Here is a 12,933-nt window from a genome sequence, read left to right on the forward strand (position 1 = left end):
TTATCTCAAATAGTAGAGGTAAGTACTTTTGGTGCTGGAAGCCTCCAGTTCTGTCCCTGTGGTGATTCATGGATGTCTTCAAGTGTCAGACAGCAACTATAAGCCTCACTATAAGCCAATGAATTTATAAAATACCGAGCATTTTTCAATACAAAACAAAGTCTGACAATGAATGCAGGCATTCAACAACAGACATTTTGGATTCAGTCTTTGTGAGAAACGAATACCTGTAGCCCCTTCTAGTGCCTTTAAAATTTCATTTTGGAATGAGAAAGTATGTTTCTAGCATTGCCGATACACAAACATGCTTTTTCAGTTTAAGACAAAAACGTTTTTGGTGTTTAAATGCAGCCAAGGGGACTACATCCTCAGAGAAATAATCCAAATTGCCAGTCCAGTGGTTTTTTAGCTCCCTTGGGACCCCTAAAACACTGGCACTTTGTCCTATGGGGCCATTACATTTGAATGCAGTGGCATTGTTTGAAGAGTACCATATGGTTGATCACTCCTTTCACATTTATCTTCACAAGTAAGGGAGGAAAGTTATTCCCTTTCTCCTCAATAGGCAAGAAAAATTGCCATAAGAAATTACTAGCAGGTGTTATATGTGCTTGTATTGGCCATGTCTGTATTTTACCTTTTTTTCTATAGTGTTCTTCATTAGTGAAACTGCTGTAGATTCTAGCTGTCGCAAAAGAAATGAGTTTAGGATGTATCGACACAGGCAGGTTGTGAATATTCCTAATATATCAATGAAACAGCACACAATTACTCTAGAAAAATATAAGAGTATCTCCCTACACCATTCACTGTAGACCAAATACTTCTCTCAAATAGACTGGTAGAGCCTTCCTGACTTCAAATAGAATTGCACAGGTCTAACGCAATGCTGGCTATGTGTGTGTATGTACTAGAACATAGAGAATAGTGGGGGAAATGTCTATGAACACTAGTTGACTTTGAAAATAAAACTCTCTCATGCTCATTTTTATGCAAATTCTCATACTCCAACTTCAACAGCATGAATATTCATGAAAAAAGTGAATTTTAAGCTCAAATGCTTCAATATTTGCCATAAGTGAATTTCAAAGCCCACATTAGATTAAAATTCTTACTATGTTACATTCAACATCCAATTAGGGAGTAGACAAAAATATCATGACTTATGTAACTCCAAAGTTCAGGCTTCGTTGAAGTTAGACTATCAGATAAGATAGCAAAGAACTGATCACAAGCTCTTCAGACACAATTTTTTTTTTCAAATTTCAAACAAATCAGTTTATGAATTTCACTGTCTTCTCACAAACGGTAAGGCCTTTACGAGATGGCCATGTATTTGTAAGAATCATACAGCTGTCCCAGGCACTCAGGCCTCACAAATGATCTGTAGTAGAAAATGATCATGTGCTCAAATATTAAATGCTGGAAAGAAGTTTTATACAACGTGAACAAAGTTGCTAAATTATATGTTTTCACTCACTGAAAAATGCTCATGCTGTCCTGAACCTTAAATTAATATTCTTTTACAGTAGCTTAATTAAATCCTCATTTAACAAGTATCACATTCTTTGTAAGTAGTGTGACTTGTACTGAATTTAATTTGGCGCTATTCAGAAACACCAGCTGCTAAACCAGTGCATTTCCCTACAGAGTGAGTTTGCAAAATCTGCACAGTCCTGTGGAAATGTCTATTACCATCCATTCTCTCAGCCTGGGAGAACCTGCAGAAATCGTTAGCAAATTTTTAGCTGATCCTATTACAATATGCAAAGTGCTGTGGAAATACTCTTAGTGTATTGTTTATCTTGTTTTGGAGATATTTCCTAAAAAGGAGTGGTTTAGTCTTAATTGTACCAGACAACAAAACACTGATATACTCGTCAGTTTTACCGCTACAGTATATTGTATGAAAGCAAATCATATCTTTTCCCTGCACCAATTCACTCAAGACAGTATCCTTGCTTTATATGCAGGTTTGCATGCTTGCATCACGATTGTTAAATCTGCACATTGCTGACAAAAGAGGTATTTGTGAAACTCATTCACTGAGTGATCAAAATGCTGCATAGATGAGAAATTAATTTACCTCAGGTCGCTGAGTTATGATGAACTGTTCATTATTAGGAGCTTGCAAGTGTAAAATTAGCTTTCCAGAAGAACTATAATGCTCAGCACCAAGCTACTGTAACAGACAATATGTACAGCAATCCAATATTGCTAAGAAACAACACTTAACAATGGAGAACAACTTAACAATGGAGACAGCCAAATAAATAAGTACACATTTTAAAGCAATTCTTCCATGATTATGTAAAGGGCTGGCTCTACGTTTTTTGCCGCCCCAAACAGCACAAAAAAAAAAAATAACAACCTGCCGAATGCACCGCCAGCGGAGAGAACAGGAACATTAGAGGGAGCTGCTGCTGAATTACCGCTGACGGCGAGACCCAAGTCAGAAGAGTCGCAGCCGAATTCCCGCCATGGGAAACAATGGAGAGGAGCTGCTGCCGAATTGCTACCCCATGAACAGCACTTCCTTAGCTGGTGCCTAGAGCCGGCCCTGATTATGTATATATTAATCTCTGTGTTTAAAATACTGTAATTAGAACCCAACTGATTATCATTTCAATTATAGCTAACGAACTGCAGTGTATTAACCATTTCTGTGCCCTAGATACAGAGACTAAAATTGTTTGGCCCCTCCTTTCTACAGGAGAGGGGAAAATAATTGATTGTGTCCCGCAGGACATAATCAAACTCACTCATGCTCCTGCAAGCTGCCAGAGGTGCTGATGCCAAAAATTTACAGACAGGCAAAATTTCAAGTATATACAAGAATGCCCTGAATACAGTGACCAAAACATTTAAACTTGGACACCTAACATTAGGCACTGAAATCCATATTTAAGCACCTAAATATGTGGCCAGGTTTTTAGAGGTATTGAGCACCTGCATCTCCCTCTATTGAAATCACTGGGAACTACAGCTGCTATATTCTGCTCCGCCTCTCCTATCATCAAATATGTCGAAAAGCTAAGTTCTGATTCCACAATCTTTATTGTATGTCATGAGTGTATCAGTCAGAAATAAATCAACATGGTTCACCCATGCTCTTGTGGGATTGCAGTTCAACTGAATAAATTGTGTTTTGACTTCCAAACATAGCAAATGTGAGATGAAAGTCACTGATGGAAAAGCAATACAGTATCCTAAGATGTCATTTTTACTGAGTTTCTATTCTGACTATTGCCACACTGTTAAAGTGATGAAATATGTGGTGTATGATATCAGCCATTCACTGGGCTATTTTTTTAAAAAGTTGATAGCAGGCACTAATGTGAGTATCATGACTCTTTTCAGGCAGTAGGTGAAACCTTGAAGAAAAAGTGGCTCTGTCTTCAAAAAAGTGACCTGACCTTTGCTTTGGTGGGTTTCTACTGTGCAAGAAATAAAAAGCACTGCATGCTTTCTGATGCATCCTTTTTGAGCTAATAAACTACTTCTCTATAGCATTCAACACAAAAGGATTAGGTTTCTGAAAGTCAAATAGCATGTTACTAATGCTAGCTAAATAGTAGCTCCACATATTAAAGAAAATATTTTCATGGATTTGTAACATATCAAAAGAATCATGAATAAATAAATGTTTGGACAAGTACCTTTGATATGCTTAGCACTTAGAACTCTCTTCTCATCAAATAAGAGAGAATATCCTAATCTGGAGTACACTTTACAATGCCTTTTGCAGTTCTTTGGATATCAAAGGAATTAGAAATTGAGCATGCCTATGTTTTATGACACGTATGGTATGAGAACTTCTTGCAGCATGCAAAGAACTCTCTCTAGGTTGACTGCAATGCGTTGCACAAATATGTTAATTTGACCTTGTTTTCCTCATAAACATTGTTTTAAAATTGCGATAGTATTCATGTTTTTGAGCTGTGAACGATTATACGGTATTTGTGATATAAAAATTACATCACATTGGTATCAATAAGCAGTATCCTTCTCAGGACACAGTATACAATGATATTTTAAGTCATTCTTATTATACTGTACTATAGTTAAAAAATACATTCAATAGACTCTTAATGAAATGTATGTAAGTTTATGGCAAAATTCTGAAGTCATGGAGCCAGATCCTTCAGTCTTTGTACACCCCAAACTCCCATGGACTTCAATGGAGTTTTGTGAGTGTAACTCAGGTCCACTACTCTTCTCTCCCTACACCCTCAAACATTGACTGACACTTACAGAAGTTCTCTACATACAGTGAGAGCAGAGTATCAGAGACTCACGATCTACAATGTAGATCCAAGAGGAGAATTTTGCCCTTATATTTAGAGTATTTAAAGGAGAATTTAACTTTCATTTTACGTAAGCTCTAAATCTTCATAACAGTCTGATTTCTTTTTGTCTATAATCTGATTTGAGTAGAAAGCATGTATATTTCAGCTGTAAAGTTGCTGGTAACTACAATTAACTAGTGGTGAAGAAATTAAGGGCCTGATCCTCCATATATTACTCATATGAGGGCCAAGTTCTGTGAGATTCTCAACTTCCTTCACTCCTGCTGATGTACTCCTGCGAAGCCTCACAAGACTAAGGCAGTTTGTAGTCCTATTGACTTCAGTGGAGTGATTCATATGAGTAAAAGCTGCAGGACGGGGCCCCAACTTTGTTATCAATTAAGTTGTTGGGTTTTTTTGTTTGCTTGTTTGGTTTTGGCATTTTGTTTTTAACAGTATATGTGTATTTTATTTTCAACAACAATATACTTTTACTTCCAGCGTAACACCGTCATTTAATTACTGGATTGTTCTGGGGTGTATATTTTGTAACCAGTAACAAAGATTCCTCCTGACACAAGCCATTGTTGATTTCACTGTTGTAGGGGAAAGGCTCTAGGGCGGCAGATAAGGCTGTTGCCATGGTGATGAAGGAGATACCGAGGGAGGAGTCTGCAGAGGAAAAGCCCCTCCTTACTATGACATCACAGGTGGGCAGAATGTTAGGATTCCAGTAGGCAGCTGACATATGTTAATCTAATGAAGAATGTAATTTAACTAGCAGATAATCATTAACATTCTTGAGTCAAAACTTAACAGGCAATTATAGTTTTCCTAAAAGAAAAAGCTATTACAAAATGCCACATATATAAAAAAGGAAATGGGGAGAAATTCATTCATTGTTTAGGTTTTCAATTGGTGTATATTAGTTTTAGTAATTCTGCTTGAGCTTGACCCTTCGGAAAATATTTTATACAAAATTAAATTTTGTGTCATCATAACGTAATATAGAAAATAATAGCTTATGGTAAATAAATTAACTGCTTGTGCTTCGGAGCTTTCGAACAAAAAATGCAAATTTTCGAACAAATTATTTGTAGTAAGCACAGTATACATATGTCAGTTACCAGTAGAGTATTTTAAATTGATTTTAAAGGGTCAAATATTATTCATGCTGTCAATATAACCTATCATAATATATATATACACACATTCATACGTACAGTATGTATATATAAAATCATATATAACAACCACTAGATAGTGGTATCATTTATAAACACATAAAATCCCTTAAGTTTTCACTAGAATTTAACTCATATTTCAAATTAGATTATTTTACATACTTCATTGTTTTTATCTTTGTAAAGCCAGTAAATGCAAGAATACAGGTCCATTACCTGAAACTTGATAGGTGGTAGACTATAAGTAATGAAAATGACACAAATGTATAATACATCTGAATTGGACAATTTAAAAAAAATCCTGTGGATAACCAGCATCTTTGGCTTAAATTTAGCAAATTTTCTCCAGCAACATACATAGTAATAGAATTTAATACAATTACTTGGTTTGATGCTTACTATTTAACATATAAGTATACAAGCTTATTCATATTCAACAATAGGTTTGATGTCATACATCACATGGCCTTTCTTACATAAAAATAATCTTCAACAAAATCCAAAAAACCTTTTTTCTACTGTAGGGTAATAGATATTTATGTTTAAAAATAATATGTAACTTGTAAAATGCCAGCACAAGCTTACCTTATAGCCGGTATAAAATGTATTACACTAAGTCAATTAATTAATAATAGAATTTTTGATCATTAACATGTTCCTATACATTGGAAAACATTTCTGTCAATTTCCTCCCAAACCTCTGTCAAATGTTGTATTATACTTGTGATGTACTGTATTAGTTAAAACATGATTGCATGAGGGAATAGGATGCTTTGTTTAATGCATCATATTCCAATTTTACACTAGCCAGTTTATGAATCACAAATATTGAAACCAGGGGTGAAACCCTGGGCCCCTTGAAGTGAATGGCAAAACTCCCATTGACTTCAATGGGGCCAGGATTTCATTCCAGGTTCATAACATGTTTGATGCACTATTTGTATTGGTTGTTTGTCAAATTCATTCAGCAATAGTTGGTGACCGTTTTTCTAAGTAAAATGCTTGTGTTTATTAGTCAGTGTAATTTTTTCCACTACACACAAGTACCTACTTCCCTGCTATGCACTATTGGGGTGCACAAGCCAAAAGGAAGCAGAATCAAGTGAAAAAGTGAGTATTTTCCATAGCCACCTCTGCATCATGTATGTGTTATGTACAGTAAATGACCATATCATATTTATCATTTGTATCCTAACTTTCTGGATGTGTTTCTGTTTTAAGATTCTTGTGTCTTTAATGTCTCTGTGCAAACCTCTTGTTCAGATCATTCATTCAGAATACTGTGTTGCTATATGGCAATATACATTCGGCCTCTACTAATGGTATACAGATATTTGTCCTGATTCTTCACATGATGAGAGAGATGGATGTGGCTGCAGCTCACGGGATATAATATGTATATCAAATGGAAATAATTACTAATTACGACTGGCCAAACTTTCCAAGTCAGGTCAAATTTAGGTCACAAGAGTAAGGTCTAGTCTTTCAGAGTTTCATCTACTAGTCACACAGAGTCAGCATTGAAGAATACTGTGTAGCTGTGTATTTTTTGTAACTGTAATGGTTATCTGAAGATGTCATTTCGAGCCTGGTCTTGCAGCCCATCTCCTGTGCAACTCCCATTGAACTCAGTGGGAATTCTGCATGTGAAGTAGCTTCCAAAATACATGCAATTCCTACTTAAATAGACCCATTTGTTTTCATAATGGACAAAGTGCTCAGTGAAACTAGGACTTACCATGCTTGATTTGTGAAGAAAACTCAGATGAGATCAGTGGTGTCTACAGTATAGATATGAAACATACAGTCCCTGGATTTTGTGAGAAATTGCCAGTTATAACGTGTGAAGGTGCTTTAAGTAAAGCTTCAAGGAAGCTCCCTCTCTCCTCTTCTCCCTGGAAAATACCATATACATTCACTGAAACACAAGCTGGACACACATTCACGCTCAATTATTTTTATGCTCCTATCCAACCTCTCCTCGGAAGAGGTGACACTTATTTGTTGAGAGAAATAATCACTGTACATTTGAAATATTTTTTTTCAAATTCATGGATACAGCAAATATCACTTTACCGTAAGTTACAAAATCAAATATAATCACAGATCCTCTGCTCCTATGTATTAGCATAGCTATGCTGATTTACACCACCTGAGAATCTGGCCCATCGTCTCAACATTAAGGAACATACTACACTAGCAGTAGGATACACTAGATGATTTAACAGGTCTTTTCAGTCTCTACTTTCTGTGAGTCTATCTCAATTTTTTCAGTGAAAGTCCCTTTATTGGCATAAGAAGGCATTCAGAAGTATCCAAATTTAATATATCAAGTATCAATGCAGAGAGCAGGGTTTTAGTGTTAATGGGATTTGGTAGAACATGTCTCCATTTTATTTTACTGTCTCCCTGTCTCTTGGTAAGAAGGTTCAAACAGAGAGAGAAGACAAATTTTTTAAAAGTGCATTTGTTATTCATGGAAGCTAGAAGCTAGAAAAGGGGAGAGAGAGATGTAATATATTTACAGAAAATCATATATTACTGACTGCAGCTGAGTGAATAATGGAGAAAATTGTTTATGAATATTCATGTGAATTCAAAAGTAAATTTCTATTGACCCTCTTTGCAAGTTTTGTGTGTTCACTTTTTAGAAACATTTGAGCACTTGAGAGTTATTTACTAGCAGGAATAACCATGAAAAGTTCATTTTACACTCAAATATTCATTGTAAGACACATTTTGAATTGTACAATCAACAGTCAGACTCACAATTCACTCTAGGTCAGTTAGAGATTTAGGCCCTGACTCATCAAAGCACTTCAATACGTGCTTAATGTTAAGAATGCAATGAAGTGTTTTGCTGAATAGGGAAGAAGTTAAGCACATGCTTAAGTGCTTTGAGGCCTACCCTAAGTGCTTTACTGAACTGGCAGCTTAATTCACCCAATCAGGGAACAGAATCAATACCACATGATTAACTGATCAATACAATGCAATTTTTGAGTAGTCACAGTCAAGTGATTATGAACAATCTACAGATCTAGAATTATTTTTTGAGGAAATTCACTGATGGTTTTGAACAGTGAATAAATGTAACAGTCATAGAACTGGAAGGGACCTCGAGAGAACATCTAGTACAGTCCCCTGCACTCAAGGCAGGACTAAGTATTATCTAGACCATCCCTGACAAGTGTTTGTCTAACTTTCCCTTAACAATCTCCAATGATGGAGATTCCACAACCTCCCCAGGCAATTTATTCCAGTGCTTAACCACTCTGACAGTTAGGACGTTTTTCCTAATGTCCAGCCTAAACTGCTCTTGCTGCAATTTAAGCCCATTGCTTCTTGTCCTATTCTCAGAGGTTAAGAAGAACAATTTTTCTCCCTCCTCTTTGTAACAACCTTTTATGTACTTGAAAACTGTTATCATGTCCCCTCTCAGTCTTCTCTTCTCCAGACTAAACAAATCCAATTTTTTCAATCTTCCCTCATAGATTATGTTTTCTAGACCTTTAATCATTTTTGTTACTCTTCTCTGGACTTTCTCCAGTTTGTTCACATCTTTCCTGAAATGTGGCACCCAGAAATGGACACAATACTCCAGTTGAGGCCTAATTAGCATGGAGTAGAGCGGAAGAATTACTTCTTGTGTCTTGCTTACAATACTCCTGCTAATACATCCCAGAATGATGTTTGCTTTTTTTGCAACAGTATTACACTGTTGACTCAAATTTAGCTTGTGGTCCACTATGACTCCCAGATCCCTTTCCGCAGTACTCCTTCGTAGGCAGTCATTTCCCATTTTGTATGTGTGCAACTGATTGTTCCTTCCTAAGTGTAGTACTTTGCATTTGTCCTTATTGAATTTCATCCTATTTACTTCAATTTCTCCAGTTTGTCCCGATCATTTTGAATTTTAATCCTATCCTCCAAAGCACTTGCAACCCCTCCCAGCTTGTATCTTCCAAAAACTTTAAAAGTGTACTCTCTACGCCATTATCTAAACCATTGATGAAGATATTGGACAGAACCACACCCAGAACCCCCACTCGTTATGCCCTTTCAGCATGACTGTGAACCACTGATAACTATTCTCTGGGAACAATTTTCCAACCAGTTATGCATCCACCTTATAGTAGCTCCATGTAGGTTGTATCTCCCTAGTTTGTTTATGTCACAGACTCTTTGTGAACAATTTGCCAACAAGAAAAAAATGGCAAATTATTTGTTGAAAAATAATTGCTCCATTGTGTTCATAACTAAAGCAGATGAGGTACGCAGATGTAGTTCATGCAAGTTTTGCAGAGACACAGCTCTGTATCATTTTATTATCAGAGTGCAACATACAGCTGAAACACATATGCAGATTTTTGCACAAATAAACCTATGGAAGTTCAGCATAAAACCAGAGATAACATAATATCTAATTCCAAAAGGCCAAAACCTGACCTGTATAACCAAAGAAAGCCTTAGTGGTTCCCCCACTGTCCCCTGTCAGCTGTTCATATAAGGTATGATCCTGTTCCTGGGAACTCACAGGCAACACTTCCATTGACTTCCAGTGGGTGCAAGATTGAGCCCATACAGAGCCTTGAAGAGACTCTTGCTGATACATGCTCTGCAGAGCTGAACCTTTCCATTGTTATCACAATGCACAGGAAGGGGAGGAAATTTTGCCTTCCGAAGGACAGGTTGATCCTGGAACAACTAAATCACAGATTTCTAAATTTTTGCTGAATAGCACCTATAAGGCCACATTCTAGTTCATATGAGGAAAGTGAAATATCCTTCCCCATTTCTTAAAAGGGCACACACCACATATTATGCATACTCTATAAGCAGCATTAGTATGTGATTTCCTTATTTCCCCTGAGAATAGCCCTCTGCACCGTCCTCTCATGGGGCATTCTATTACCACTAAGAGTAGGAATAATTTTTTGGACAAAACTACACATAGACATAATTGCTGGTCTAGTCATCTTTGTATATGTTCTTGGGTTTATATGTAGACCACACCCACTTTCTCTGTGGCTGTCCCATTATGCCTTTCCATGTTGTCACCCCCAGGTGACTTGCCAGATGGTTTGTGTGTGTCTTTTTGGAGGAAACAGAATTAGGGTTGTCCGCTTCAACTATAGACTCAAACTGCTACTGATAGGTTTTCTGCTGTGTGTACATGGCTCACCAGGAAGAAGCTATCACATAATCATAGTTTTCTATTTAAAATCCCAGCTGTTCTGGATAACTCAGAACGTCTTATGAGCTTCTTAACTTTTAGATTTGCAGAATGATTTGTAGCATCCCTTGTATGAAGGAAACCACACCACTATGGAAGTATTTAATTAATATACATTATTAACCGGCACTATGTAGAATGGCAAAAATTAAAGTCAGTAAGACTAGTTATATTGGGGTGGAGTCTCTTCTCTTACATTGGTGTAAACCAGGAATAACTCCATTGGAATTAATAGCATAACAGTACTGGGATTGTTTTCACACTACAATCAGGCCTATTTACATAATCATACAGAACAAAAGTTGTCTTGAAGTGGCCAAATCTGTTCTCTTTAGAGTCAGTGGTAATTTTGCCACTATTTCAGTGGGAGTAGCATTGGACTCATATAACAGACCTTTGCAATATGCTCAATACTTATTTGTATACGATGTTTTAAAGGACTAATGACATGTAGAAGATGCTATTAATGAATTTAGTACTTCAAAGCTATGTAGTCCTATCTGTTTTTAAGTTATCTACCAGTAGCAACACATTAAAAAATTAAATTAATTTTCCCCTTTATATTGTTTCATATAATATTAGCCACATAGCATAAGCTATATAACTTTAAAATGTTGTGAAAACAAAATATGCAAGTGTATGTTAGGCATAAATATTAACTGATCCTACTTTGTATCTCTAAGTTAAATATTATTAAATTTATTTTAGTATTATTGTTTTTAGACAAATATGTATGATTTCAGCACAAACATTCTCATGAGAATAATAAAAAAATGTTGCCTTGACAACATAGTTTAAAACTCATAAATTGGCTGCCTGCCTAGTTAAACAGACTTTTCCATCACAAATTAAACAGACTTTTCTGTCACATAACTTAATTTTACGTTACCAAGGGAAATAATGAGACTTTAAGATCATTTATAATATATCTTTGTATGGGACTCCATTTAACAAAAAAGGAAGAGATAAAAATAGAATGTTATGAAACAATATAATTATGTTTAAAAATGTCCTGACTGTTATTCTGTGGTCATAAAAAGATCTGAGAAAGCTATACGCAGCAAATAATATATTAGATTCATTTAGCCTCTTTTTCTGTTCATGAATTATCTGTGAATAGGAATCAATTTTTACAGATTTGTTTGTTGATTTATTTTAAATAACAAATACTTTATGCAAACATAATTCAGTCTCTGGGATATTGCAAACTATTTACTATGGCTATTGCTTTGAGTATTTCTTATTTCTAACTTGCTATTTGCATTGTGCTACTGGTCACCTGAGTTGCATGGTGCAAGTAGAAAGACCCACAGAGAACTTTCAAGTTAGCCATATGACCATTTCCACTGCCAATACCTGTGCAAAGCCATCTCCTCTACGGAGAAGGGCTGTACAATTTAATAGAAAATGACAAACCTGCCATCAGTTTCTATGACAACCCTACAAAATTTAACAGAAAAGTATATTCCTGCTATAGAATTCTACAGGATGGTTAAAAAGAAAACCCATAGAAAGGATAGTCTCTATTCATTCTATGGTCAACATTGTTATAAATGCTATACTTTACACTCATTTTGCTCAGGTGTAGATGACAACACAAGGCGCAAGACAATGGAAAAATCAAACCCGATGGGTTTTTACAGCAGTTTCTATAGATGCTATTACATTGCCATAGAAACCAATTTAAACAAGACCTGTCTTTTTTTTTCTTTTTTTTCTTTTCTTTTTTTTTAAGGATCACACTGTTCCAGCTCTCCTGCCCCACAATTTTTATACTGTGGGTGCTGAGAGCCATTGAACGAAACTGTAAAAGCTGTATGCAATGGAAACCACTTCAAGCCTGGAGATATGTCAGCACCCCCAGCACCCTTAGTTCCAGTCCCTATGCTGTGGGGGCTACTCCAGCCCTGCAGGTGGGGGGAAGGAACCAGCTATTCCACCAATGGTGAAATTACAGTGATAGGTACATGGTTATAAATACCGTACATGAGCTAGAATGAGTACAGGATAAAAGTGCTTGTGTTTAAGGAATGCACTTGCAGTATTAGCAACATTGTGAAAGATCCAGAAGGGAAAAATCTACAGCCTTTTGGAGCATTACAACAGCTGGAAATCTATGTATGTTGATTCCATAACACAAAGAACAGAATATTGTAATGTAAAGTTTACAGACATAGGTTCTAAACTTGATTGCTGGACTAAGGAATCAGCTCAGGTAGTTTAG

At 36.1% G+C, this 12,933-nt stretch overlaps 1 protein-coding gene across 3 annotated transcripts in view; it reads left to right on the top strand.

The window, feature by feature from the left end:
* The window catches only part of PEX5L (peroxisomal biogenesis factor 5 like), a 178,064-nt gene that overhangs the window by 89,497 nt on the left and 75,634 nt on the right, over window positions 1-12,933 (top strand). The window contains exons 2-3 of one of the 3 annotated variants that reach the window (XM_048864343.2): window positions 3,361-3,426; window positions 4,895-4,999. The exons of 1 other annotated variant lie outside the window; for it this stretch is intronic. In XM_048864343.2, the coding sequence (XP_048720300.1) occupies window positions 3,361-3,426; window positions 4,895-4,999 (171 nt within the window). The remainder of the gene's footprint in view (window positions 1-3,360; window positions 3,427-4,894; window positions 5,000-12,933) is intronic. One more of the 3 variants, XM_048864344.2, reaches the window with a different exon arrangement.

The sequence above is a fragment of the Caretta caretta genome, chromosome 9 (genome assembly GCF_965140235.1).
Source record: "Caretta caretta isolate rCarCar2 chromosome 9, rCarCar1.hap1, whole genome shotgun sequence".
Taxonomy (NCBI): Eukaryota; Metazoa; Chordata; order Testudines; family Cheloniidae; genus Caretta; species Caretta caretta.